Source organism: Cyprinus carpio, chromosome B24 (genome assembly GCF_018340385.1).
Source record: "Cyprinus carpio isolate SPL01 chromosome B24, ASM1834038v1, whole genome shotgun sequence".
Taxonomy (NCBI): Eukaryota; Metazoa; Chordata; class Actinopteri; order Cypriniformes; family Cyprinidae; genus Cyprinus; species Cyprinus carpio.
Window position 1 is genome coordinate 6,387,737 of NC_056620.1, and position 27,750 is coordinate 6,415,486.

A 27,750-nucleotide genomic window follows, 5' to 3' on the forward strand; every position below is an offset into this window, starting at 1 on the left:
AAAAAATATCCTGCTCCACTTTTCAGGTCCATCTGATGAATCCAGAGAACGTTCCAAAGCCATGCTGCGCTCCCACCAAACTGCATGCAATCTCCGTGCTCTACTATGATGACAACTCCAACGTCATTCTGAAAAAATACAAGAACATGGTGGTGCGTGCATGCGGCTGCCACTGACACAAGGGACATGTGTTGCCCTGCCCGACCGCTGCACCACAGAGACAGGACTTACAAAACGAAATAAAGTCAGATGCGAAAAGCAAGCATTATAAAAAGAAAGAAAAAAAGTGAGAGAACGTCTCGACGGTGGATCCAAGTTTGCTGCTTCTCATTTTTACAAACACGGCCATTTCTCGTGACATTTCGGATCCTACAAACTGCCAAGAGGATGTTCATGTGAATCTATAAACAGAAAATGAACTTGATGCCTTAAGTCTAAAACAAAGACACAAAGAAAATGTAAATTATGAGCTAAAATGCAGTCTGTATTTAAAATTGTGTTTCACTTATCAAATATTTAAAGGGGTCGCATCATAACATTATAAAAATTCATTTTCTAAGCAAGGTCTACTTGTTTTACGAACAAATCATTTCTTTATGACTTTTTTTCTCCACCCACATTCTGATCCTTGGAATTAAACGGGATACTTTTTTTTGCTGCTGTGCCTTTAAGACTAGACTTTGTATCTTTCTAATGTTTGAAAGTTCCAGAAGTTCAGAACAAATGATTTTTTGCAACTTTCAGGAACTTCCTCCCCGATATAAATAGACAGTCTGAGTTCTGAAAGTTACTGTAGCTTTTTTTATCTCAAAAGAAACTTTGATTCCTCATCATATGACCTTTAAGTTCGGAAACTTATAAATTACTGTGTCCCAAAGCACAGAAATCAGAACAGGAAACTTTCTACTGCTTTGTGTATTTTTGATGAAGTCACTTGAACCCACAGGACTCTATTTTAGGTCTCAAAAATCAAATTATTTTAAGTTTCTCAATATTTGCTCTGCACTACCTGTGGTTTGCATCTGTGAGTCAGAGCGAGTGGTTACACACTTCAACAGAACTCAAAGAACGGAACCATTATGCTGCCATTCCAAGGATGGAACTGTTATTTGATGCCGTCTGACACCACAGATCTATAATTTCCCTGCAACACCTGCACCTTGGATGGTTTACATCCAAAACTTCCCATAATACACGAGGACTTACTAATAATCTAAGCTGTATTCTGGGCCATCATACTCACATGGGCTGTATATTTTCCACCATCTCATGTCTATTTATTGTCAAACATTTTTTGAAATGCAGCTGTACATCCTTTTTTTCCACTGTGAGCCATTGAATGGTACAAAACTCTTATTGGACAGGAAACACAGGTCTATTATCAGCATTGTAGCAATATATTTTGTATTTGCCCTTTGTAATTTGGGAACCGAAAATTGCTTATATTTTTATACCAATACTGAAACTAAATTCAGTTACGTTTAGTCAAATTTTAATGCTGTTTGCATTTCCATTCATCTCACTGGCACAGGACCCCAATAAGCCAACAGGACCATGCCTTCCAGCCAAACCTTGACTGCTTGGTTCACATTGACATTGACCACATCACTATGGTATTGAGTTGTACTGTTGGTTGCCAGTAGGCTTCTATGTATTCAAATTCTGCCGCAAGAATTGAATTTGAGGGTAGTAAAAGTATAACAGTTTTCCTAATATTGTAATTTTTTTTCCAACTCCTATTTCTAGTTATATCACATACCTCCCATAAACTGCTGTTTACGTCTCAACCAGCTTGTGTGTAAATACTTGTACATTTTACAGTTTATTTATTGTTCTTTTTATGATTCATATAGCACAGAGATCATAAAACAAAAGTAAAGGAAAAATTAAAATCTGCTATTTTTGGAAAAAGACATTTTATTATGAAATTTGTTACAACATGCCTGTTTTTTTTTTTTTTTTTTTGTACAAAAACCCCCAGGCAGTGCGTGTACCCCTCTCACACAGGACAAAAATACTGCATTTTTCAGTGAGTTTGGCCTTGACCATGTGCCTCCCATAAAGACTTCACTGAATATATGCGGTTTCTCTGATTGCTTTTCCCTTCCTTCTCTTTCAGATCCAGTGAAAGAGAAAAATAAACATCTCAGTGTGGGAATATTTGAATGGAAAAATGTAAATTACATTTGTTTAAATCAATGAAACCACTGGAGAGCATCAGAGAACACATACAATTCTATCAGCATTCTTCAAGCAATGATACCAGGCGATGATAGTGTCTGAATTTCACCATCACAAAGTGTTTTAAGCAGTTAACTAATAATATTAAAAAGTGGTTGACTGCATGTGAAAACCATCAAGACTGAATTACAGAGAGAGAGATAGAGAGAGAGAGAGAGAGAGAGAGAGAGAGAGAGAGAGGAAGTGAGGAAGAGGAAGAGTGAGTCTAAAAGACAAACTTAAAGAAAAAATTACATGGGGAAAATAAAAAGCCACATCTGCAGAATAATCTAAGAAAAAAAAAAAAATACTGTACCATAAATGCTTTAACCTTTTACAACCTTTACTGCAAGTAAACCATATTTCCATAAACCGTCATTATACAGCAAAAAATTCTCTATTTTGCATTGTTTTACTTTTCTGAGTGTTGAGAAATTACAAAAAAAAGTATTACATAATGGGAATATTGGGGATATGTCTAAATGTATTTACCCCATTCATATGCCTATAAGAATATTAAGAAGCTTTATAAGACAAATTAACCAAAGATTTTAAACCATCCTAATGTGGTTTGCTGGCCAGCAAACTTGTTAAGACTGGCCTTGTTTGATAATTACGGCCAACCTTCTGAACCAGCTAATCCATCTTGGTCTTGGCTGGATTAAGCAGGTCTCCCAGTCTGGCTAACAAACTACCTTAGTCTGGTTTATTTCATAATTTTTAATCTTCTAAATGATACAACCAGTTCAAAACCTAAACGTTTGAAACTCCAACAGAAAAACCATGTACATGGTCAAAGTGCTGTTTGCAAGTGTGTATCATATAGTATTTTACACTGAATGAAACAAACAAAAAAAAGGAAAATCACAGCAGGTGCATGTCATTGTTTTCTTTAAATGGTACATGATCTCCCTGAGGTCATATTTTCTTAGCTGATAGCAAACTAAGCTGAATTTCCTCAAATATAACTGACAAAATAGGCACCTTAAATGATGAAATGATCTTTTTTAAATCATACTACTGTTATTTTAATGGAGAAAGGGTCAAATCAAAAGTCTGTAGTTGCAATCGCTAATAGTCTCAACTGATCCGAGATGAAATCATGTACATTCACATTTTATCATGTGGAAAAGATTGTGCTCGCTAGCAGGTGAGGGACAGAAATGAAGAAAAAGCAGTCCATTTGCCTGTATGGTAAATGTAGATGGTATTGTGGAAAAAGAGGGAGGAGTTACAGCTCATCTCTTGCTTGCTTCATAACAAAACTGTGCAAGCTCTCTAAGTCCCGCCCTCCATTATGCTCCTCCCCCTGTTGCCCCGCACGGAACATCAGGAGAGTTGGGTATCCACGCACCTAGAGTAAAGAGAACAATAACCAAATATTTACATACATTTAGATTGTGTGTAGTAATTAAACACGAAAATGCATCCTTTCAGAGTAGCTATTTGATTTGGAACAAATTCGTGAAAAAAAAAAAAGTATGTGTAGCATGATTGTATGTTATGTTGCATAAACACGATCTGGATGTACTAGACTAGATCCACCATGTTGGCTTTGTTATGTGACCTGCTTCAGTTTAGTTGCTTACTGCTACTCACAACTCAGGGATAGAAAAGTGTGCATAGGATACACACTTCAAAATGTCGATGGAAGTAGTTGGTCACATTGAGTCACACCATGCGGAGAGCGCTCCAAATCAGTCTAGTTATGAGGTTCAGTTTGTTTGTTTATAATTTAACGCAATTTCAGTTTCCAAGGCAAAAAGCAGCTAAAATTATCAGATCTAAATATTAAAACTAATAAAAACCAGCACTTTTTATTGTGTATGCACTTAATAAAAAAACAAAAAGGACTTTGCTTTATCAAAAGTACTTAAAAAAAAATAAAGGAAGGATTTGTAACTAGAATCATTAGATGGAATTAAACTGAAACCTGTATAAAAACATTTGTTACATTTTCCATTCACTGTAGACAGAAAAAGCTGCTTTGTTATTCTCGCTGCCGCCCATCAGGGAATAAAAATGTGACTGAGATCCAGACTAATTGAGCTGCACTCACAGAGTATCTGTTGCAGAGCGTTCTCTCCACGGTGCAGTCCACTTTAGCAATCTTCACATCAGTCAGACCAGGAAACTCCTTTTTAGATAGATCCTCCCAGGTAGGGGCCAGGTTTTTGCAGTGACCACACCTTAAATACACGAACACACATTGCGTGAGTCGCTGAACAACAGAGGATAAGCTCAGCCAATCAGGGAGTGGCGGGTCTTTTGATCACCCACTAAGGAAACATTAAGATGATAAGAGGAACAGATAGGGGAGGGGAGGACACTGTGTGCGCGCAATTGAATATACACACAAACACACGCGTCTGTCACTGCGCAGGACTTGGCAATATAGCTTGAAAGGGTCATTAAAAGGAGATGGAGAATCAAAATGTTTGTGATAATTACACATAAGAGATTACTCTACAATAAAAAAATTTTTATTACTCTCAACTCCTCTGTTTAAAATATAAATGATCATTTTCTACCCTTCTGAAACATCTGAAAGCTGAATAAATAAGCTTTACATTGATGTATAGGACAATATTTGGCCGAGATGCACCTATTTGAAAATCTGGAATCTAAGGGTACAAAAAAATAAAAAATAAAATAATTATTGAGAAAATCGCCTTCAAAGTTGTCCAAATGAAGTCCTTAGCAATGCATATTACTAATCAAAAATGAAATTTTGATATATTTATGGCAGGGAATTTACAAAATATCTTCATGGAACATGATCTTTACTTAATATCCTAATGATTTTTGGCATTAAAGAAAAATCTTTTTTTTTTTTTTTTTTTTTAAGTCTAATATATAATATTTAGCTTTGGTCCTCTAATTTTACTTGACAAATGGGATCCCGAGAAATGGGATTTTTCTGTAACAGCGTCAGATTTTTCACCTTTAGTATCTCTCTACTCAGTCCTGCTTTGGCTTCTTTTAGACGCACTTTTACTGGCAAAAAGAAATAGCCTGACTGTAGTGTTTTTGAAAATTTAATTACACGTTAAATTCCGGTTCATACTACAAAAAGTTGTATAAATATAGTACTAAAATGGATTTGTGGAAATGAATCACTTCTAAACTCTATTGCCATAATTGGTAATTGAGTTTAAACCAAAGGCAGCACATCCTAAAAAATACTGGAAGACTTTAGGAGACTTACTGAACAAATAAAAAAGGGCATTAAAATCGCTACAATGTCAATGCTGCTCAGGGTTATTATCTAAAAAAAACATCTGAAATAAAGCTGCAATAAAAATATTAGATGAAAAACTAACCAAGATCAAAAGATCAAAAACTAACCATCAGACAGCCCCACCTGCCACTAGACTACTGATAAAGTACCAATGTGAAATGTGAACTGAAACCCCACTAATACTTACCAAGGAGCGTAGAACTTGATGAAGGAGAGTCCTTTGGCAACAGTCTCATCAAAGTTGCTCTCAGTCAATACCAGAACATTAGACTGAGAAACAAAAAACAATGAGTGGCAGCACATGTTAGACGCATTTAACTTTTATATCATATTTCTTGTTAACTTATGTGTCAATTACACTATAGCACTGATGTGTCACAAGGCAGAACATACTCCTAGTAAAACCCCCAGAGAATCTCCACAGGTGATCATATCCTGCTGAAGTCTAAATACCTCTCACTGGATGCTTTCCTTAATTACAACACCAGTTCTGAACATTTGTTTAAGAGCAAGGTCTCATCTCAAAGGCACCAGAAATGGTTTACAATCTTTTAAAATAATCCTCCAACTAAAACAAAAAAAACTAAAACTCTGAAACGGAGCTCTTGAGGGACACTATTAAGCCATCCAACAATTCCAGCCAGCCAAAATCCCTTTATAAAAGACAAGCTTAGACAGGAAAGCCAATTAACAAAACAAAATAACAGCTCTTTAAGCTCCACTCCGGCCCACCAACCCACGCGCACGCACACATGCACATTTGCATCAGCAGGAGGAAATAGCTGCTCTGCCCATAATTACTACCTCGGTTTCAAGATGCAGATTTGTGTCTACGGGCCAAATTCTGCAGCTCGCTGTTCAAACATCTGCCCACACACACAAACGAATCAGATCTCTCTGGTGCCAAGCAGGAAACTGCAAACACAATTTGTATTGTGTGAAAACTAAAACAGACACCCACCTCTTGTTTTTCAGGTTCAGCACTAGGCGGGATTTCGTGAGCATGCTCCTCCTCTTTCGCAGGTTCATCTTTAGATTCAGCAGCTTTTACGTGATTATCAACAAATTCTTTAAATGAGTCCAGATCACGCTTTCCTCTGTACTGATCAACCTGAAAACACACAGCATGTGCACAGTTACTGTTATTGTTTAGTGCAAACACTATGAACACTATCAGACTTTTATTACCATTCTTAATTCATAACGTCTAGATACAATTTGATGTGCTTATATGGGAACATTATAATTTTACAAGTGAAAAATAGTGCATGGTTCATGGTTGTGAGGATGTGGGAAGCATTGAAAAAGTAACAGAATATCTGAAAAGCAAAAGAAAAAAGGGTAACATCTGGGGTAAGTTTTTTTTGTTGTTGTTGTTATTCAGCAAGGACACATTAAACTGATCAAAAGGGGCAGTAAATAATGACTACATGTTCTTTTGAAGAACATCGCATTTCCCATAAAATTTTTTAGCAGGAGATTAAGAATCTTCCAGTATCGATGATAAAAAGAAAATAAGCATATTAGAATTATTTCTGAAGGATCGCGTGACATTGAGTAGTAGTATATTTTTATTAAATGCCATGTCGGCATCTTACGCTATTTTCATGATAAAAAAACTAGTCAAAAAATACAAGAATAACAAATACAATAAAAACCAGCAAACAAACAAGTTATATTACACAAGATTTTTTTACATTAACATATGATAAAAACTTTTTCTGGCAAAATTATACTAAATAACTCTTTAAGTGAGTTTTGTGTGACACAGAAGACTAGTACTGACAATTCAGCTTTGCCATCACAAGAATAAATTACATTTTAACACAATAAAAGGGAAAATAGTTCATTAAATGTAGTACTTCTCAGTACTGTTATTTTAAATAAATACAGTCTTGAGTATGAGACTTTCAACAAAAAAAAAAAAAAAATCCTACCAACCCCAAACTTTTGAACAGTATAATGTATACACATTAATACATAAGAAATTATGCCACTCTAGATTTTCTTACCTTCTCTCCATCAGTGAAGAAGAGCAGCGTGGGATAACCACGAACCTGATTATCTGAACACACCTCATAGTGCTGAGTGCAATCCACCTTTAGCAAGCAAAATATGTAAATATCAGAAAACAGAAGTCAGTTTGCAGTATATATATATAAAAAAAAAAAAAAAAAAAAAAAAAAAAAAAAAACCCGATAGAAACCACAATGGCCTCTCTCACCTTGCCGATCTTGACACTGTCTGAATGCTCAAAGCTGGTGGCGAGCTGTTCCCATATTGGAGCCATGGCTTTGCAGTGCCCACACCATGGTGCATAGAACTTCACAAAGTGAGAACCTGTAGAGGTGAATTGCAGGGTTACAGCCTCAAAATGCAACAAGAATCCATGTCTGAAGTAGGATAACACACAAAAACATAACAGCTTTAATCAATGGCTGTGTTGCAGGCTGCAGATTTATGCACAAAGAGAAGAGAATTTACAGTGTCATCTCACAGCCAATCTACACAACAGTCATGCCACCCACATCCATATGATGTTACAAGAAACGTCGTGAATTATGTACACACACAGTACAGCCATGAAATGTGGAAATATATTAATTTAGCATGATGTGTACAATAAATAAAGATGTATAACAAAAACCTTTGGTGAGCACCCTATTAGGGTTAAGCAACATCATTAACATGTGCTTCCAACATCTGAAGGTGGGAAACATAAACAGTTCTGTCAAAGCCAGAGCATCATTTCCTGCCTCTCCTCCAAACAGGAATCATTTATTTGGCTAACGGATGGAACATGTAACATTAAAAGGGTGTATGAGAACAGGACTGGATCTGTACCAAAGCCAAGACCAAAATTCAACTATGTGGCCAAATATATTGTCATAAAGAGATCATTATGGGAATAACTTAACCCCAATTAAAATCCTGGATGGGTGCTCAATGAAACTGTGGAAATGCAGGAGGTCTTATCTTTTACATACACACATAATAAGTGATTACCGGATGTCTTTAAATGTAAAGACTGCAAAGAATACAATTTGAATCCTACTCCTACTACTACGACACACACACACACACATTATATATATATATATATATATATATATATATATATATATATATATATATATATATATATATATATATATATATATATATATATATATATATATATAACAAACTCCACAGAGCTATCTTTTAATTTAGAGCCGCATGAAATCTGTTTTATTTTCCCCATGCTCTATTTTCAATTTATTTTTTTTCCAGGATTCTGTGTTTTATAAGTCAATACAAATGTAGCATAAAACAATGGTGTGCAATTAAATGAATTAATTAAACGTTAATAATTTAGAATTACAAATTAGATGCTGCACAACAGCACTCTATAACTGTAAAAACTGATTGATTGGTTATGTAATACTCTTTCAATTATTATTATTATTATAATTATTCAATACACAGTCATAATTTCAAGTTAAACAAGTTAAACTTTTTTTTTGATGGGTTGTTGTGAATGTCTTTTAGATTTATTTTCGGTTTCAGTGTGTAATTGTTGGTAGTTTTTCTCAAAGGAAATCAAACGAGAGCAGCACTGGAGATCAGGGCCCGTATTCTTAAAGATTCTAAGAATCCTCTCAGAGAGCTCCTAATTTAGCTTAAAATTTCAAAGTAGGAGTCTTATCTTAAAAGTGATTCAGGACCAATCTGAGAGCAAGTCTAAATGAGGAAAAGACAAAAACATGTATCTCAGTGAGGAGGCAGAGCTAACCCCATTGCTAGCTATGACACAGTCTTTTGAAGATTGTGATTGGTTGGTTGTCCAAGAAGGAAATAAAAGATAGCTTCTAAGAGTAGGGTCTATTATAAGCCTTCACTTTGAAATTACAATTTTTCCTGTTTTACCATACCCTCTCTTTTTCACACACTCACATTATATATGTATATATATTCTTTATTTTTTATTTACCATGCTGTCATACTTAAACGTATTTTATAGGAAATGAACAGCGACAAAATAAGGTTCTGAAAGTGCTGTAATTGTTTGTGTTATCACTTTGCTTATAGAAGGTTGTGACAGACCCAAATCATCACTGCTGCATAGTTACATTTTTCCAGTTGCCAAAAATGTTAATGTAGTTAATGTAGTGATTACTTCCATTTCTGGCACTATGGCATTTCTGCGCGGTGTCGGAGATGTTAGCGTGTCTCTAATGAGATCGGTCACAAACATGATCCCTGCACGATCCAATGTGTAGCGTCTTCTTAACTCACTGTCATACATTGTGTGCAACACATTACTTCTCCCTCTTCATGCTTCGTACATTTTCTCCACTGCTAAAGAAACTCTTAAGCCTCTCAAAAGTCCTCGTCCATACTCTTAACAATTTTGGACCTTAAGACCTCTTTTAAGGGTTACTTTTTTCTTTACTAGGATCTTTTCTTTAATTTTAAGAGGAGAATTTTCTTAGGATTTTGTTACTAGTAGCAGCTCTTAGCACTAAGATTTTTAATGAAATCCCCCATTTCCCAGGCCTCAACAGTACGACTATGAAAAAATGAGTTTCCCCTAGGTTACAGCTTTGGGGTGGGGTTTCAGGTGGTTGACATATGCTCTCTGTCTGCTGGTGGGAGTGTGCTCACCTGTTTAGCTCCCTATGAAATCCAATTTATTTTTTCCCAAATTCCATTTTGTTTTTTTCCAAAGTCAGTTTTTTCAGTTTTAATTTTTCTGGATTCCGCTTTTTCTGTTTCAATTTTCCTGGACTCCATTTTAATGGTTAAATTAATTTATATTAATCAAATCATGCTTAGGGCCTTATGAACCATTTTATTTTTTCTCACCATATGTTTTATTGTAGCATGTCTAATCATTTGAATGCATAAAACAACTTAATTTATTCAATTTTATTCTTAAAATAGCCTTATGAATTTTATTTTTTTCTCAGAAATTCAGTATTGTTTGTTTACATTTTTCTGCTTATCAAATGAAGGCATAATACATTAATTTCATCTATCTTTTAATTATTGAAAATTTAAAAGTTTATTTTTTGGCAATCAAAAGGAATTTACTATTAACATTAAAACATGGAAGAAATGTGTGATTATTCCTTAAAAATTAATGTTTTAATAATTTTAGTAGTAGTACTAGGCTATTTGTAGTATTTTATACATTCTACTGAACAATATCTCTGCACAAATCGAACTTTTATTTTGACGGGTTCCCATGAATACCTTTAAATTTCTGTGTGATGTGAGGCTAGTTTAACTTAAATACATGAACAACATCTTCAAAACTGCTCTGAGAGTCACTTCATGAGCATTTATGTCCTCATTTAGTGAGACGGCAGATGCTGAAATTATGCATGCTTCAGTAAGTGTAGTAAACAAAACCTGCATTATTTTGTTTTAATAGTCTTTTTGTGGCTTAATATTTACAGATACTAGTCCATAATTAAGTGTAATCACCTACTTTTGATTAATTAATTTAAAGTTTGACAAATTCCGTGACATTCCACGATACACTGTGTCTACTACACTGGACTTGAGCGGCGAGGTGAGACAAAATACAATAGAACCTATTAGGGGCCGTTCACATGTCGTGCTAAAAATGCATGGAAAACGCTAGGTGCGCTGCTTTCTGTTTTTTCCAAAGTGTTCGGGCGCTTGCGCTCCGGAGGCATCTACCATTGCTAAGCAACCATGACCTGCTCTCCATGAAGACACGGAAGTTTCACTAAAGGATAAATGGATATATCCTTTATTTAAAAATGGCTATCCCTGTACAGCTATGATCAGCTGTTCCTTCATCTTGGCTGAGCTTTCAAAGTTGTTACGAAAAAGGATGAAGCTGATTGGTTGGTTCTTGTCATATGACCCGCAGTGCTCTTGCGGCGTTCTGAAAAATGTAAATGTTTTTATCTCGATGCTGCACGTGCCTGTAAAAAAATAAGCATGCCTGCTGCGCATCTACATTTTAAATAACGAACTTAAGTGCGCAAAAGACGCGATATGTGAACGGCCCTTATGCGGTCTACACTGAATGAGGCATGGCGCGACAAATTTCCGACAGTAAACTGCTGATTGCGTTCTATTTATGATGTACTGACACAAATGTAAACATTTTTTCAACGGTCGCTTTGTAACGTCCAGTGTAAACAGACTTTAGCTGTTGCAGCAAAATAGTTTACTATTTTTTTAATAATTTACTATTTCTATATTAAACATTGTATATTTAAAACAATCTCAACAATAATTTATGAATTTAACTGCACTCATGCCACCTCTGAGTCTCATTAAATGTCTGTAAATATCACTGTTGGAAAAGCTACTCTGAAACTGTAGCTTGACCCGCTACAAGCTACTCATAATTTAAAGTAGTTAAGCTACATCCAAGCTACCCTTCTGAAAAAGTAGCTAGCTACACTACAAGTTACTATCAAAAAGTAGCTAGCTACATTGAAACTACTTTCAATATTTTTTTTTTTTAAATTAACCTTACAAATAACTAAATAATTAGAAGAATTATAATGAAGTTATAAGTATAATATAATGAAGTTATAAGTAAAATATTTAGGGTTTAAAACAACATACTGTAATGCAATCATGATTTCAAAGATTAGCAGGGCTCCAAACAAAAAAAATAGAGTAAGGAGCCATTTGCTCCTAAAAGAAAAAAACAAATAATTTTTTTAGGTGCCACAGAATAAATGTGTTTTATTTATTATTTATTATTATAATTTTTTTTTTTTTTTTCATTTTAACATTTCAATCATACTGTCATGTGTTAAGGGTCTCATCTTTTCTTGACTTTATCAGCATTTTAATCCATCTTGTAGATGACAAGGGAACTAAGGTTCACTTAAAGTGGGAACCAAAGGTCTTTTCCAACTTGAAATATACAGTCACAAAAAATTGTTCATTATCTGTTCCAATATCATGGACCATAAGCATCACTTGGCCACTGAGTGTAGTTTGGGCTCGTCCTCAATGCATCCTGTAAATGTTGTCATACACCCTTAAAAATAAAGATGCTTCACGATGCCATTTAAGAACCTTTTTTGTCTAAATAGATTCATAAAGAACTTTTAACATCTGAAGAACCTTTACATTTCACTATAATTTTTTTTGTGGAGAGGTTATTTTATTAAGATTGTTATTAGTTTTGTGAGAGGTTGTTATTGAGGGGCCCAGATATACTTCAAACGAAATTGAAGAACGAACTGATATGACAATTTTGAACAAAATCAGGCCAAAACAAAGTTTGTTTTGAGTTCGTTTCGGCAGTTCGAAACAGCTGACCAAAGCAAACTTTCAGGGAGAGTTCGTTTTGGCTCCTAAACACCTTTGAGTTTCGATTGGTCCATGGCGGTTACACAATCGGTGGGTGTGTTCTGAAGCTCCACTTGCTTTCTTTGATGTGCGATTTTTTCCCCCCGGTTCATTTCTCAATCTACAGAGGTCAGGCAAGAGAGAACAATATCTCCTAGTCACTAGCAACATGAATACACTGGAGTGTCGAACAGCTGAGCTGGCACAGATATATCCGCAACTGTACGATCGCTCACGGGGAGACTTTAAAGATTCAGAGAAAGCATTTAATTCCTAGAAAGAAATTGCAACTAAGCTTAGTGTCGACGACCTGGAGTTATGCAAAAAGCGACTCAGAGAAACACCCGAGACAAGTTTTCCAAAGCCATGAAAAGAATGAAAGGAAAGAGTAAATATATAAGGTAGCAAGTACCAAATACATGTATTTCAAATAAATGTTACACCATACTGCTGCTGTTGTTGTTTTTCTTTCAGTAAGCAAATTTAAAGGGTATGCAATAAATGAAATGCCAAACGAACATACAATAATAAACCTTTGTTTTTATCAAATATAAATCATGACATAAATCATGATCATGATATAAAAATGTATAACAATTTATCCCATTTAATAAAAAAAATGAGCACTAATACAGTAACAAACTGACTCCAGTATTTTTTTTTTCCACATCATGCTAAAGTTTTACAGACTATGATACATTCACACTTCCCATAAAGGACTGATAATGGTTCTTTTGTATTGCAAACATGATACTTGTCTCTGAACTGCTGCTAATTATTATTCTTTTGTCTATAATATGAGCCATTGGGGCCTGTCTCACACATAGATTGCCTACACTTCATTTCATCGTTGTTGTGTTTAGGGGATACGCACGAGTGTCGCAAGTTATGTTTACATTAATCTACACCCCGCCTCCGGCAGCGCGGGGGTGTCGGAATGTTCGAAAACAGTATACCGTCGCTCAGCCTTTTCGAACTTCTTTTTGCCCCCAAACGAAGAATGAAAATGAACTTTGTTTGACGTATTACTTAAAGAACCTTTGACTGAATGTTTCTTTGTGGAACCAAAAAAGCTCCTTTATTTTTAAGAGTGTACGACTTCCAGTCTGTTTTTCTTAATTAGTAGGCTAAAATGCAATTTTATAGGAGGAGTTGAATCATGACAACAGGTTATGTCAAAATATTAAAAAGCAATAGTGCATATATATAGCAAAATGCTCCCATTTACAGTTATTTTTCTAGCTGACTGATGAGCTTATTGACACTGAATGGTTATTCTGAGGTAAATGTATATTACGTTGTAATGTACATGTTTCCTGCAGTTTGAAACACTGAATGAGCTTTTACACGAGACATTTCAGTAAGTTGTACTGTAGGCTCTCTTATAAAATACCTTTTGATGTTAATTCATGTTCATTATGTACTATAGTAGTAAAGAGGAAGATTAAATGATTAAAGAAGATTAAATTTTAAATGGGTTACTTGCCACTTGAACTGAGGCACTAAAAGAGCGCCAAAAAACTGATATTTTATTTATTAAAAAGTAAAGCACAAAGGTTTTTGCAATTACTGGACGGCAAGTGCGCTTCAAATAGGCTAATGAAATTCACGCATTAACAGAACACAGCATTGACTGAGATCTTGTTAAGAAGACGACATATGAATGATTATAAATGAGAATTGTTAATGATATTGCCAATATCCACACAACTGACAACTATATCTGTTGTAGTATGTTCAAGTTGTGCACAAAATAGGCGCTGCTTTTCTGCACTTTCAATTCTTACGTCTCAGTCATTTCGATCTCTCTCGCGCTGCACAACTTTATACATTTTATACATTTTTTTTTACAAAATGAGATTTAAGACAAATTATAAATGAAAAGGTGTCCTTTTTTATTTCTCAGACAAAATGCTGCATGTTTCTTTGTGAAAATGAAATGTTAATTAATAAAACTAATTTGAAACAAATCCCAAATAAAAAATTATACAACAAAGAAATCTCTTCATATAAACCAGCGGTTCTCAATTCCAGTCTTCACGCCCCCTTCTCTGCACATTTTGTATGTTTCTCTTATTGCTTCAGACGTTTGTTCTATTCGAACGTAAGTGCCCTGTGAAGTGGACATCACAGGATATTCCACCATGATTCCAGTTCAAAGTGAACGTATATGTTCCATTCAAAGTGCATCGAAGTGTGCGAGACATGAATTTAAATTGTATTTATTTACAGAGGTATATGATGTCACACTTGTCTGCGTGTGAAGACATTGCGCAGCGCAAATCTGTGAATGAATGTTCTGAAGTGAGGTAAACTTCAACAGATCTCCCCTGCTCAGGGAGTAGGGAGCAATGAACACTGTGTATGGACCATGTCAATAGGAACACAGTTCATGCATGGAGCTCACTTCTAACGAGCTGGTTATCTGAATCAGGTGTGTTAACAAAGAGAGATGTGCGAAATATGCTTAGATTCCCTGTGGTTCAACAACAGACACTAGAGCCCTGCATTTCAGCCCGAGCCCAACGGACCCCGACTTTTTTACGCCCTTCGAGCCGGCCTTCTGGATAATTTTCACGTCATAGTTCAGACGCAGAGCAGGCCTCCTGCCTGTTTTAGACTTCTCCTTACTTTTATATTTTAGACATCCATCAATTAGTGATGAAAAAAAAGAAAAAAAAAATGCGCTAGTGGAAACAACACAAGACCGTGCTACCGTGACTGTCAAGAGTGACTCAACAGTTTTTATTGTCCCACCAGCAGCAGCACAATTTATCAGTTCTCCGTTCAAATACATGCAATAGGCTCAAGCTTGCCATTTTAGGCGAGTCGTGATGATTTGAGAAGGCTAAATTGATCAAACATAGGCTCACTGTCTAACGCTGGCCGCTTGGTCGTTACTTTAAAAAAAGAAAAAGAAAAATACAACTAAAACTTATATTTAACAAACAAAAAATTAGATTTTCTAAATTAACTTAATAAAAAAAACAAAATGAAATATAATCACTTTGCTATTACATACAAACAGTAAACAAACACACAAACAGAAACAGTAGTGTTAGCTGTTTAGGGACCGTTTAGCTGTTCAAATCAGACACTAGAGCATCCCTTCATTCAGACACAGTGGAAGATCTGATAAGAATCACTGTAGAGGGGCCAAGTCTGGAAGATTTTGATGCTAGAGAGAGTGTGGCCAGCTGGTTTAGCCAAAGATCAAGAAGGCCAAACTACAATAGTTGGCCATCCGAGGGCCATGTGACTGCAATGGAGGAAAGTCCATAAGACACTGAGCCATGAGATGTTCAGTTTGAAGTCCTTAAAACACTTAATTTAGATTTTCTTTTTATTTCATTTATATTGAGATGTTTGAAGTTTAAATTTCAGCACAGTGAAGCACTTTAAGCACCAACACTTTTTCAGTAAGTTACCTTTTTTGTAGAATTGTGCTTCAAATAAAGAACTTTATGTTGACCAGATTGTTAGTTAATCATTTACAAGTCAATACTGCCTATATGGACAGCGCAGTTTTACAAGTTCACTTTTTTTTTTCTTTTTTTTTTTTTTTTTTTTAATCGGTGTTAAATACGATGCGGGGTGCCCCCTAACTTTTGTGCTGGTGCACCTAAGAAAAAAATTTAGGCGCACTAGTGCAAAAAGATAGTCTAGAGCCCTGTATTGAAAAATTTAGTTACGCTAGTAAATATACATGCCACTTTTGTGTTCTTCTGTGCCACCACTGTAGTACAAATACATTGTGTTATTACTGATTTTATTTGATCAGTAACTTATTCTTCTTATTCTATTGTTTTAAGTTGAACATTTGAAAAAAAAAAAAAAAAAAGGAGATTGAAGTTCATGTCCTCATAGAGATGCAGAAATCACCACGAGCATCACGTGCGTTTGAGTTTGTGTATCAGACAAAACCGTGCCATTCATTTACGCAGAACATGCAGAGTTAGCCTGTTAACAACAAGCACTGATTGGCTGTTGTCACATTAATTTCTTCTGTTAGATTTATACAAGAGTAAAAATGTCCAGAGCTTATCATTGTTATTGACATAAATTTTAGCATGACTCAATAATATAGTTTTTCATCGCCCAGTCCAACTACTACCATTCAGTATTGATTGAAAGATAGTTTTGGGCTACTACCTTTAGAGATGTGTGATTTGAAGTTTGTGGCTGTGAGTTCATACAGGCCCTGTTTGGGTTCAGGGACTTTGGGAGGCTCAGGTTCAGTCTGGGGTTCCTGGAATGAGATGGGGAAAGACAAAATAAGAATGAGTGCTGTAATATTGTGACATTTTAGAATTAAACCTTGACCATGTACTTCATAAAGTGCTTTTAAAATTAAGCATAAGATTTTTTTCTAGTCGTTTTAGCTGTTTATGATCTTACTTCAGGTTCCTCCTGAAGGGTTTTCAGCATCCAGCTCTCCAGCGCCTGCAGATCTCTTGGGCCCTGATACTTTACAGCCTCCTGATCAGGTTTAAACAACTTCAGACTGTAAAACATACACCAACTTAGTCAGTCAATGATTAATCAAACCATATGTAATTTTACCTTAGGCTCATGACTGTCAGGTGACTATAAATCATGCATATAAAACGTTTTTGCACATCTAAATAATTTTACTGGCATTCTGCATAAGTGAAACACCTTTTTAGTTATGTACAGTACTAACAGAGCAATAATGCTTACGTGGGGTATCCACGGATCCCATGCTCACTGGAGCAAAACTTTGTGTCTTTTGTGCAGTCGACTTTCACAACATACACTGGAGGAGCTTCCATATTGTTATATTTATCTGCCAACTCATTCCACGCCGGCTGCAGCCTCTGACAGTGACCACACCTGCACACCACAAACACATTCAAACACTTTTATCATACTATTTATTACTTTATTATTCCCTCACATATTACAACATTTTTTTTCATAAAATAAGAGAGCAATGAGCCACTACAAACTAAAGCAACTTCTTAAATTTGCTTTAGCTTTAAGTTTAGGTGAAAATCTGCCTTAGTGAATCGTTCTCAATATAAAACTAACATTTTTCTAACCAATGCATACAACATAAAAAAAAGTATAAAATACAGTAATCAGAAGAAAAACAAAGGGATACAGTTTAAAATCAAAGATTGTGATGGTATATTTAATTCAAGAATATTGTTTAGTGGTCTAGAATCACTTCTAGATTGTGTTTTCTTACTTTGATAGCTCAAGTACTGTGTTTTGATTGAATACCTTCAAAGAAAAAATGGTAATACCACTGCATATATAGAACTGTGGTAAGGAAAAAAAAAAAAAAAAAAAATTATATTATATTATATATATATATATATATATATATATATATATATATATATATATATATATATATATATATAAACGTCCTGGTATTACCATGGTTTAACATGGTACCATTAATCCTTAAAAATAACTCTAGTGTTAACACTGCACGTTTAAAAGACCATATGGTACTATCACTGTACCCTTTTCTTTTTTTTTAACGATGACGAGGAAGTGCTGTCTGATGTCATGGCTGTTCATGCTCTGCCACGTACACTAAAACTTTATGACTGCAGGAATTTAAACTTTTTATCAAAGTCTTTTATCATCGCTCTAATGTCAAAATGCTGTGCTTCGTGTCTTTATATGAACGTGCATTCGAAATTTCATCCAAAATTGACTTTATAACGAGTGTCTCTGTAGATTAAAGTGGCTAGTGGAGTCACTTCAAACAATCGCAGCAATTCAACTCAGAACCATCATAACGGCACTGATCTCAATGCATTTACCATTTTATAAACATCTCAATATAATGCAAATATTCAGCTGAGTGTTGAGTTTTACCAGGGCGCGTAGAACATGACGAAGTGTGGAGCAGTAGAGACGGCATCATTGAACATCTCCACCGTGTATGTGTGTTTGGCGTGCTCATCCTCTTCTGTGTCATTATCACAGCATATCCTACTTACGTTACATAACAGCGCCAAATAAATAAAACTCGCTAAAAACGGCGTCATGATCATAACTGAGCAGGCCTGTGAATGAAGCGGAGCTATGGGTTTAAATGAGTGTGTGAGCCGCTAACAGATGGAGCTGATCTTTACAACATCCCAACACGGACCAGCAGAGCTGTGAAAACGAGCCGTATGAGCTGTAGATCAGTGGACTGCGCAAGCGCCCTTCTCTACGCTGCGCAGACGGGGCACCGGTGTACGGCGGCTGATAAGAGACATGCACTTATTTTCTCGACATTACACATTATCACAACACAATTTTAAAGTGGTGATATTATGCTTTTTTAACTTTTTCAACTTTAGTTAGTCTGTAATGTTGCTGTTTGAGCATAAACAAGATCTGCAAGGTTACAAAGCTCAAAGTCCATTTCGAAAGGAGATATTTTAGTTAAAAGAAATCACTTTTCAAAAACTACAACGAAGGAGTCGTTTGCACTACAACAAATATTTTGTTGGCAACACTGGCTATGGTAAGAGGCAGGACATTTCCCGACCAGGAGCCGAGTGCTGTCAATCACAACACACACTGGCCCAGCTAACCAATCACAGCACATCTCGTATTCCAGAAGGCGGGCCTTCATTTGATACAGGAACTATTTGAGCCGTTTATGCCAGACTAGGGAGAGAGGTATTGTAATAATGTAAAATATGTGAAAAATTATGTGTTTTTCGAAAAACCTAGTATGAGAGCCTGTTCTAGTACACCCCCAAAACAAAATCAAGACTTTGTAAAAGAGCATAATAGGACCCCTTTAAGTGTATAAAGCAATTTACCTAAAACACCATTTACCTCTCAAGAGCCACTTTTTATTTATATGTTTATATTATATACAATACTATTTATTATTAAATTACTTTACATAGCTTATCTGTGACACAATAATCTGTAACTACATTAATAAAGTAAAAGGAATGTTTTGTGTGGCCTTTTTCTCTTTTTTTATCCATAATGGTGGTTGCAGGCAAACAAATATACCTTTAAAACAATAAAATACCTTTAAATTAACCCAATTTACTAAAAACGTTTCACTTACACATAATTATCTGTTTCTGGTCATTTTAAGCTCATGTATGCTTCGTAGACCCAGATGTGACCAGAAACTACTCAGTCTGTTCCCAACAGCTGTCCACCAAAAAAAATAAATAAATAATAAAATAAAATAAAAAATCAATGAGTGGGTGCCACCCATGAGAATTTAAACAGCTGTTAAAATATATTATAATAATCTATAAGGATTCCACACTCTAGTTCATCAGTTAATGTTTTGTGAAGCAAATGCGATGTTAATAACCCATTAAGTCCTTTTAACCTTAAACCAGTGCTTTAGCTAAAAATCCATAATTAGCTTTGTCCAGTGTCTGACTGAATCAGAAATATGCACAGAAGTGGATATTAAATGTTAGAAGAACTGGGGATGGACTTTTCACTGCTGGAATAGTTATTATGGATTATGAACTAATTTTGGGCAGAAACAATTTTTCTTTTTTGTGTAGGCCTAAATTAATAACAAAGTAACAATCTGTGCTGATTTGCAGACCACTTGTGAGCATTATGGATGGGCTTTATCACATTGACAGCGTAAACAATCAGCCCCTCTCAGAGATATTCCAGAAAAGTTATTTGGATTACTATTCTATGATTGCATGTTTTTTACAAATACTGTACATTCAAAACAGGCACGTAAAGCTAAAGTGGCATTACAGTGTGATACCTAATGTACTAGGTGAAAAGCCTTGAGTATTATTCTGTCCTAAAACAATATGGGCCTCAGAGACTATAAAGATGGTACCAATTATGCATCGCTACTCAGGTGCACAGACACACATCAGCCTGACTCTAGGTGGCGCTATATTAAGTGAATTTGCATTTTGGTCCATATCTCTGGAAACATAAGGGGTACCTTTTCAAATTCTTTCTAAGTTGTTTGTCTGATTTGCATGAAAGTTTGCATATATTATCCCCAGGCACTCATGACAAAAGTTATCAACAGAATTTTTGACTCGTCAAAGCATTGAGAAGATATAAGTTAATTATTTTGCAACAAGATGCTGATTTTTACAAACAGACCTATATCTGCTGAATGCAAAGTCCATGCTTAACCAAAACTCCGTAACCGTATGTTAATGTGTTTGGACTTTGTGGAATAGATATGCTATGCTGCTGCGGCAGAGCAAGTACCAAGACTTGGTACTTCCAATACATCCACAGACATGCTGCTGTGAGCATGTAAGAAATACTGCTGCTGCACATATAACATATATAAAATCACCCCATAGCAGATCTGTGCAGGTGGAGCTGGGGAAGGTGGAGGGTTTCTGAAGCGCACTGCAAATGCTACAGCAAGCACTAGCTAGATATTTGAATGTTGAGAAGCAATCTCATTGACTGATACAAAAATAACCAATCAGCTGTGCCATGTGAATAATGATGTCATTATAGCAGATTAAGTTAGAAAGTAGGGCTGGCTCAATACCATTTTTTTTTTAGAACCAATCCCGATCCGATACCACAAATTCTGAATATCTGCCGATACCGATCTGATACCAGCGCAGTTTTTTTTTTTTTAAATTAATGTAGAATTATATATATATATATATATAAACTAGAAAAATACACATTCTTGAGGGGGATATCTAATGGCCGACTCCCAATCGAAGGGTTCTGAGTTAGTCCCGGGCCGGCAGCAATTGTGGGTTTGTTTTTCTCTCCACCTTAATACCACGACTTAGGTGCCCTTGATAGGCATCGAACCCCCATATGCTCCCCGGGCGCCGCAGCATATAAATGGCTGCCCACTGAAAAGTGTTCACAGTGTGTGTGTGTGTGTTCACTGCTCTGTGTGTGTGCACTTCGGATGGGTAAAGCAGAGCACTAATTCTGAGTATGGGTCACCATACTTGGCAGAATGTCACGTCACTTTCACTTTTATTAATATGTGTATATATATAATGTGGAAGAGTAATATGATTGATTTTTGTGTGTTGAAATACAGCCAAGTATGGTGACCAATACTCAGAATTCGTGCTCTGCATTTAACCCATCCAAAGTGCACACACACACAGGAGTGAGCACATACACACACACCGTGAATACACACCTGGAACAGTGGGCTGCCATTTAAGTTGCGGCGCCCGGGGAGCAGTTGGGGGTTTAGTGCGTTGCTCAAGGGCACCTCAGTCGTGGTATTGCCCACAACCTTAGGTTTAGGAGTCAAACTCTCTAACCATTAGGCCACGACTTTCCAGAATTAGACAACAAGAAAGGCTATTAATAATCTTTCACTGAGCAACCCAGCTAACAGGGAACATTCCCAGAACATTCAGTAACGTTCTTTAAAAGTTGTGTAAATGTTAGTACAAAACGTTATTAAAATAATGTTTTTGGAAGGTTCTTATAATGTTGTTAACGTTCTTTGAACAATGTTCTTGGAACGTCTTTAGGTCGTTATTTGTACCTGATAAATGTTCTTATAAAGTTTATAGAAAACATTCTTAAAACAACGTTATTGTAACGTCTTTAGGACGTTATTTGTACTTCATGAATGTTTGGAACGTCTTATTTGTACTTGATGAATGTTCTTATAAAGTTGATGGAAGACGTTCTTAAAACAACATTATTGGAATGTCTTTAGGACGTTATTTGTACTTCATGAATGTTCTTATAATGTTGATAGAAAACGTTCTTTCATCAACGTTATTGGAATGTCTTTAGGACGTAATTTGTACTTGATGAATGTTCTTATAAAGTTGAGTGGTGGGGGGTTTGCCAGGGTGGGCGGGTTAATTCGTGAATAAAACACAGATTTAATTTACGACACATGGAAGGGGGGATGAATCCTCCTGTACGCCGGAGGTAGTTTGAGGCAGACTGTCACCGGACTAATGATCTTGGTGACAGGGAACGGGCCAATAAATTTGGGAGCTAACTTATAAGAAACGGAACGGAGCGGAATGTTGTTGGTAGAAAGCCACACTTTTTGACCCACGACGTATACGGGAGGCTGAGACCGGTGGTGATCAGCCTTGGCCTTGGTGCGCGCCCTCACTTGGAGCAGAGTCTCACGGGCTCTGGTACACATGCGGTGGCACCTCTGGACAAATGCGTGGGCGGAGGGGACCGCAACTTCAGATTCCAGACTAGGAAAAATAGGTGGCTGGTAACCTATACTATATTCAAACGGGGAGAGGCCCGTGGATGACACTGGTAGCGAGTTATGAGAGTACTCAACCATAGAGTGTTGCTGACTCCAGGAAGAAGGATTCTTGGAGACCAAACATCACAACGTTCTCTCCAAATCCTGGTTGGCCCGCTCAGACTGACCGTTGCTCTGCGGATGATAACCCGAAGACAGGCTAACCGTCGCTCCCAATAATTTACAAAACTCCCTCCAAAATTTGGACACAAATTGGGATCCCCTGTCAGAAACCACGTCTACCGGGAGGCCATGTAACCGAAAGACGTGATCAATTATAGTAACTGCTGTCTCCTTGGCTGAGGGTAATTTGGGCAAGGGAATGAAATGTGCCGCCTTTGAGAATCGGTCCACTACGGTCAAAATGATCGTCATACCATTAGAGGGCTGGAGGGTGGTAACAAAATCTAGAGTGATGTGGGACCAGGGTCTCGAAGGGACAGACAGTGGTTGAAGAAACCCATCCGGAGGTCGGTTAGACGTCTTACCACTGGCATATACATACATACCACATATATACACCCATATGAGTGATGAGATGACTATACTCTCAGGTAAAATACACTCGGGAGTCACTGGGTGTTCGGATGGATCAAAAATACGTGACAAAGAATCGGGTTTGAAGTTTTTGGAACCCGGGCGGTACGATAGAGAAAAATCAAAACGACCGAAATACTATATTCTTAATTCTTATGATCGGTCCAGACAATGAAAGGTACCCCCGACCCCTCCAACCAATGACGCCACTCCTCCAATGCTAATTTGAAGGCCAACAATTCTCTGTTACCAATGTCATAATTACGTTCAGCAGGAGATAAACGATGGGAAAAGAATGCGCAAGGACACATCTTGTCGTCTGAGGCAGCGCGTTGGGAAAGAACTGCACCTACTCCCACCTCTGATGTGTCGACCTCCACCATGACCAAACGTGTGGGATCAGGGGCGACTAAGATGGGAGCCGAAACGAAGCGGCTCTTGAGGTTGGAGAATACAGTTTCGGCTGTATTCAACCACCTGAACGTAGTTCTGGGGGAGGTCAAGGCAGTCAGAGGTGAGACTAGTTGGCTGAAATTGCGAATAAAACGCCAATAAAAATTGGCGAACCCCAGAAACCGCTGTAGGGCCTTACGGGAATCTGGACTTGGCCAATCTATCACAGCCTTAACCTTGTCAGGATCCATACGTATTCCCTCAGACGAGACGATGTAACCTGGAAGGAAACAGACTGTGCATGAAATATGCATTTCTCCGCCTTGACAAAAAGCCCATTCTCTAGTAACCTCTGGAGCACTCGTCTGACGTGTTGCACGTGTTCCTGGAGAGACGAGGAAAAAATCAGTATGTCATCCAGGTAAACATATATGAACTGATCTACCATGTTTCTTAACACGTCATGAACGAGTGCTTGGAAAACCGCAGGCGCGTTGGAGACCCCGAACAGCATCACCAAATATTCAAAGTGCCCTCTGGGAGTGTTAAAAGCGGTTTTCCACTCATCCCCCTTCCTGATGCGGACCAAATGATAAGCGTTATGTAAATCCAATTTTGTGAAGACGGATGCTCCCTGTAACCTCTCAAAGGCTGAAGACATCAACGGCAAAGGATACGTATTCTTTACCATGATGTTGTTCAGCTCTCGGTAATCAATACAAGGTCGCAGAGAACCATCCTTCTTCCCCACAAAAAAGAATCCCGCCCCCGCTGGAGAAGAGGAAGGGCAGATGAACCTCGATGCTAGAGAATCAGAAATATATTTCTCCATGGCCTCCCTCTCAGGAACTGAAAGAGACTAAAGCTTGCCTTTAGGCAGAGACTTACCTGGAACTAACTCTATGGCACAGTCATAGGGACGATGCGGAGGGAGAGAAGCAGCGCGGGACTTACTGAACTCTTCCTTCAGGTCCAGGTACTCCGCGGGCACGTTTGACAAAACCGTTGCCTCCTCCTGAAACACAGAAACAGACACAACATGATGTTGAGGACTTCCCGGCGGAGATCCCACCTGATAGTAGCCTCAAATTTACTACGGGGCTGGCTCTTTTACTGGGCAGGAGAGTAGAAAATCTCCAGAGCCGCTGCAATAAAGGCAAAGTCCTTGGGACCTCCGCCTTTCTCTCTCCTCCCGGGTCATTCGAGCTCTACCCACCTGCTTGGGTTCGTGATCGAAGACGGGACCGGCCGTGTTCTCTCTGCTCGAGCTGCCACTCTCAAGGTTGCTAGAGAGATGAGTAGGACAGGCGTGCGCCCCCAGGCGATCGATGCGAGCATCCACGCGGAGCGCCAAGTTGATGAGTCCGTTGAGACTGGTTGGCAACTCGAGGAGGTAGATCTCCTTGTGAACACGGTCGGCCAACCCATGCAGGAACATATCCCACTGCGCGTCCTCATTCCACTTGCACGCGGCCGCCAAGGTGTGAAACTTGATGGAGTAATCCGCCACAGAGTGATTCCCCTGCTTGAGCTTCGCCAGCTCACGGGCCGCCTCCTTGCCGGCCACGGCTCGGTCGAAGACCCTCAGTGGAACGAGGCGCAGCATGGGTCTCGGTTTTCCCACACCGCCGTTCCCCACAGGGCGGCCTTCCTGGAGAGCAGAGTCAGCACGAACGCAACCTTGGACTCCTCGGTCTCAAAGGTGCGAGGCTGCAGGGAGAAATGCATGGAACACTTGGTCAAGAATGTTCTGTAGTAGTTGGGCTCACCGGAGTAGTTCTCGGGAACAGGTAGGCGTGGTTACGGCCGGTAGTTGGATTCGGGGACAGCCCGGAGAACAGCCCGGGTGGCGCAGCGGGAGTGGTCAGCTGTTGGATCTGCTGGGTGAGCTCGGACACCTGTGTCACCAGCGCTTGGACAGTGCGTCCGGTGTTCACGATGCTCTCCTGCTGCTGATCCATGCGGGTGACGCTGTGGTGGATGAATTTGGAGAGTGATGTGGAACTTGCTGCTTCCATGGTTGGTCAGAGCGTTCTGTAACGGTAAATAAGGGTGAGGAAGCAAGTGCAAGTAATGAAACGGGAATTTATTATCAGAGTCAGATACACGAGGAATACAGGTGAGAACAACAGGTGGTTGAGGCGATGGCTGACGGTGATCCAGGAAGTAGCTATGTCTGATAGTGATCCAGGAAGTGGCGGTGAGGCGAGGCAGCAGGAGAGCGTGACACAGGCCTGAGATGAGCCATCCATGGTGGTGAGTAGTCAAATCCGGTGGTGAAGAGTGGACGGGGTTCCAGAGGTCAGATGAACAGCGAAGATGAGCACACAGAGAAAACAGGAACGAGAAACCAGGCAAACTTGCGGGAGACTGCAAACAACACTCTGACAAACACAAGACGAAAGACAGGGCAATAAGTAGGGATTGGGTAGCAGCTGGTGCAGATGAACAATCAACGGAGACGCCCACATGAAACAATCAGTGCTGACGAGCGACCCACACAAACTCCACCCACATAGTGCAAACCCGAGACCACGGTTTACCAACCGTGACACTAGGTCCGGCTTCATTAAAAATTCTGGGAACAAAGAAGAAAGGAGACTGCAGATGTCTAAGTGAATAAGAAGATCTGTATGGAATCAAATACTGTTTCAAATACCAAGGACATTAATAATAAACACATTTAAAAATAAACAAAAAACAATGAAAATGTCTTCTTGATTTAAGGTGTAACCAATTAAGCATTTCATACAAATGACAGTGATGAGAACGATATGGACACCTTAGCACAACTCTACACAGAGAGTTATAAACCACATTAAGAGGCTTCAAATAAGTATCAGAGGTATTTTGGTAAACTATATCGGCATAATCAATAAGAGGTAATATAACCTGAGAAATAATTATTGTGACGTGGGGAAGAATCACTCGACAAGTTTTGGTTTCGTGAACAACAAAGGCCCCGGAGGGTGGATTTTTATTACAATTAAAGTGCAGGGTGGCAAGCCGGTGTGGGTAGGCTGGTGCTCAACGGTGCTCTTCAGTGCTCAATCCGAGGGAAAGTGGGTGTCCAGACGTGCTCCAAACGTGGTGGGCTGTCGGTCACACGCTCGGTCATTCTGGAGAGGGGAAAATAAGAGAGAGCGTTAGTCCAACGTCTCATCGGCTCGAGACCAGTGTCTCTCTTGTCTGCTCAGCAGGTGCTGTTTAAGAGCCGTGTTCTAACGAGATGCAGCGGTGACCGATCAGCCGGCGGTGAGGACGTGCAGGTGTGCCTCGTTGGTTGCCAGGGCGACGCTGATTCCTCCTAGGACGCTCGTCACATGAGACCCCCTAAGCGTCGTTCTGGTCCAGCGGATAAACGGTGAAAGTAGGGGTGAAGTTAGGGGAGGGCGGGAAATGACCCCCGACAGACCTGCATAAGCTGTCCAGATTCGTGAGAGGCCATCCGCATTCGCATTCTCGATGGCGCACCTCAAAGTGGAAGTCCTGGAGCGCTAAGAACCAGCGAGTCACCCTGGCATTGGTGTCCTTGGAGCGGACCATCCATTGTAGGGGCGCATGGTCAGTTACCAGGGTGAACTTGTGTCCCAGAAGGTAGTACCGCAGCTCCAGGACTGCCCACTTGATGGCCAGGGCCTCCTTCTCCACGACGGTGTAGTTCCTCTCGGCCGGGGACAGCTTCCTGCTGATGTAGATGACCGGATGCTCCTCGCCTTCCTGGACTTGGGACAGGACTGCTCCCAATCCCGCTTCGGAGGCATCCGTCTGCAACAGGAAGGGGCAGCTGAAGTCCGGAGCGCGA

General features: G+C 38.5%; 2 protein-coding genes across 3 annotated transcripts in view; one reads left to right on the plus strand and one right to left on the minus strand.

The window, feature by feature from the left end:
* The window catches only part of bmp6 (bone morphogenetic protein 6), a 46,058-nt gene extending 44,271 nt beyond the window's left edge, over positions 1-1,787 (plus strand). For both annotated transcript variants that reach the window (XM_019113090.2, XM_019113089.2), the window contains exon 7: positions 27-1,787. In XM_019113090.2, the coding sequence (XP_018968635.1) occupies positions 27-176 (150 nt within the window). In that variant the 3' untranslated portion in view covers positions 177-1,787. The remainder of the gene's footprint in view (positions 1-26) is intronic.
* Positions 1,788-1,897: 110 nt separating this feature from the next.
* On the minus strand, positions 1,898-18,957 carry txndc5 (thioredoxin domain containing 5). The gene is made up of 10 exons (XM_042752397.1): positions 18,653-18,957; positions 17,498-17,650; positions 17,195-17,300; positions 16,949-17,045; positions 7,686-7,801; positions 7,474-7,560; positions 6,423-6,572; positions 5,649-5,731; positions 4,280-4,409; positions 1,898-3,574 (listed from the first exon to the last, which is right to left on the minus strand). The coding sequence occupies exons 1-10, from the start codon at positions 18,829-18,831 to the stop codon at positions 3,452-3,454; spliced, it is 1,224 nt and encodes a 407-aa protein (XP_042608331.1). The 5' UTR covers positions 18,832-18,957; the 3' UTR covers positions 1,898-3,451.
* Between the last annotated feature and the right edge of the window lie 8,793 nt (positions 18,958-27,750).

Excerpts from the sequence above, each read along its gene's own strand:
- txndc5 (XM_042752397.1), bottom strand. The coding sequence starts at position 18,831 with ATGATCATGACGCCGTTTTTAGCGAGTTTTATTTATTTGGCGCTGTTA. Across the intron at positions 4,410-5,648 it reads ATCAAGTTCTACGCTCCTTG|GTGTGGTCACTGCAAAAACC; the intron begins GTAAGTATTAGT and ends CGTGTATTTAAG. Across the intron at positions 3,575-4,279 it reads CGCTCTGCAACAGATACTCT|GTGCGTGGATACCCAACTCT; the intron begins GTGAGTGCAGCT and ends TCTTTACTCTAG.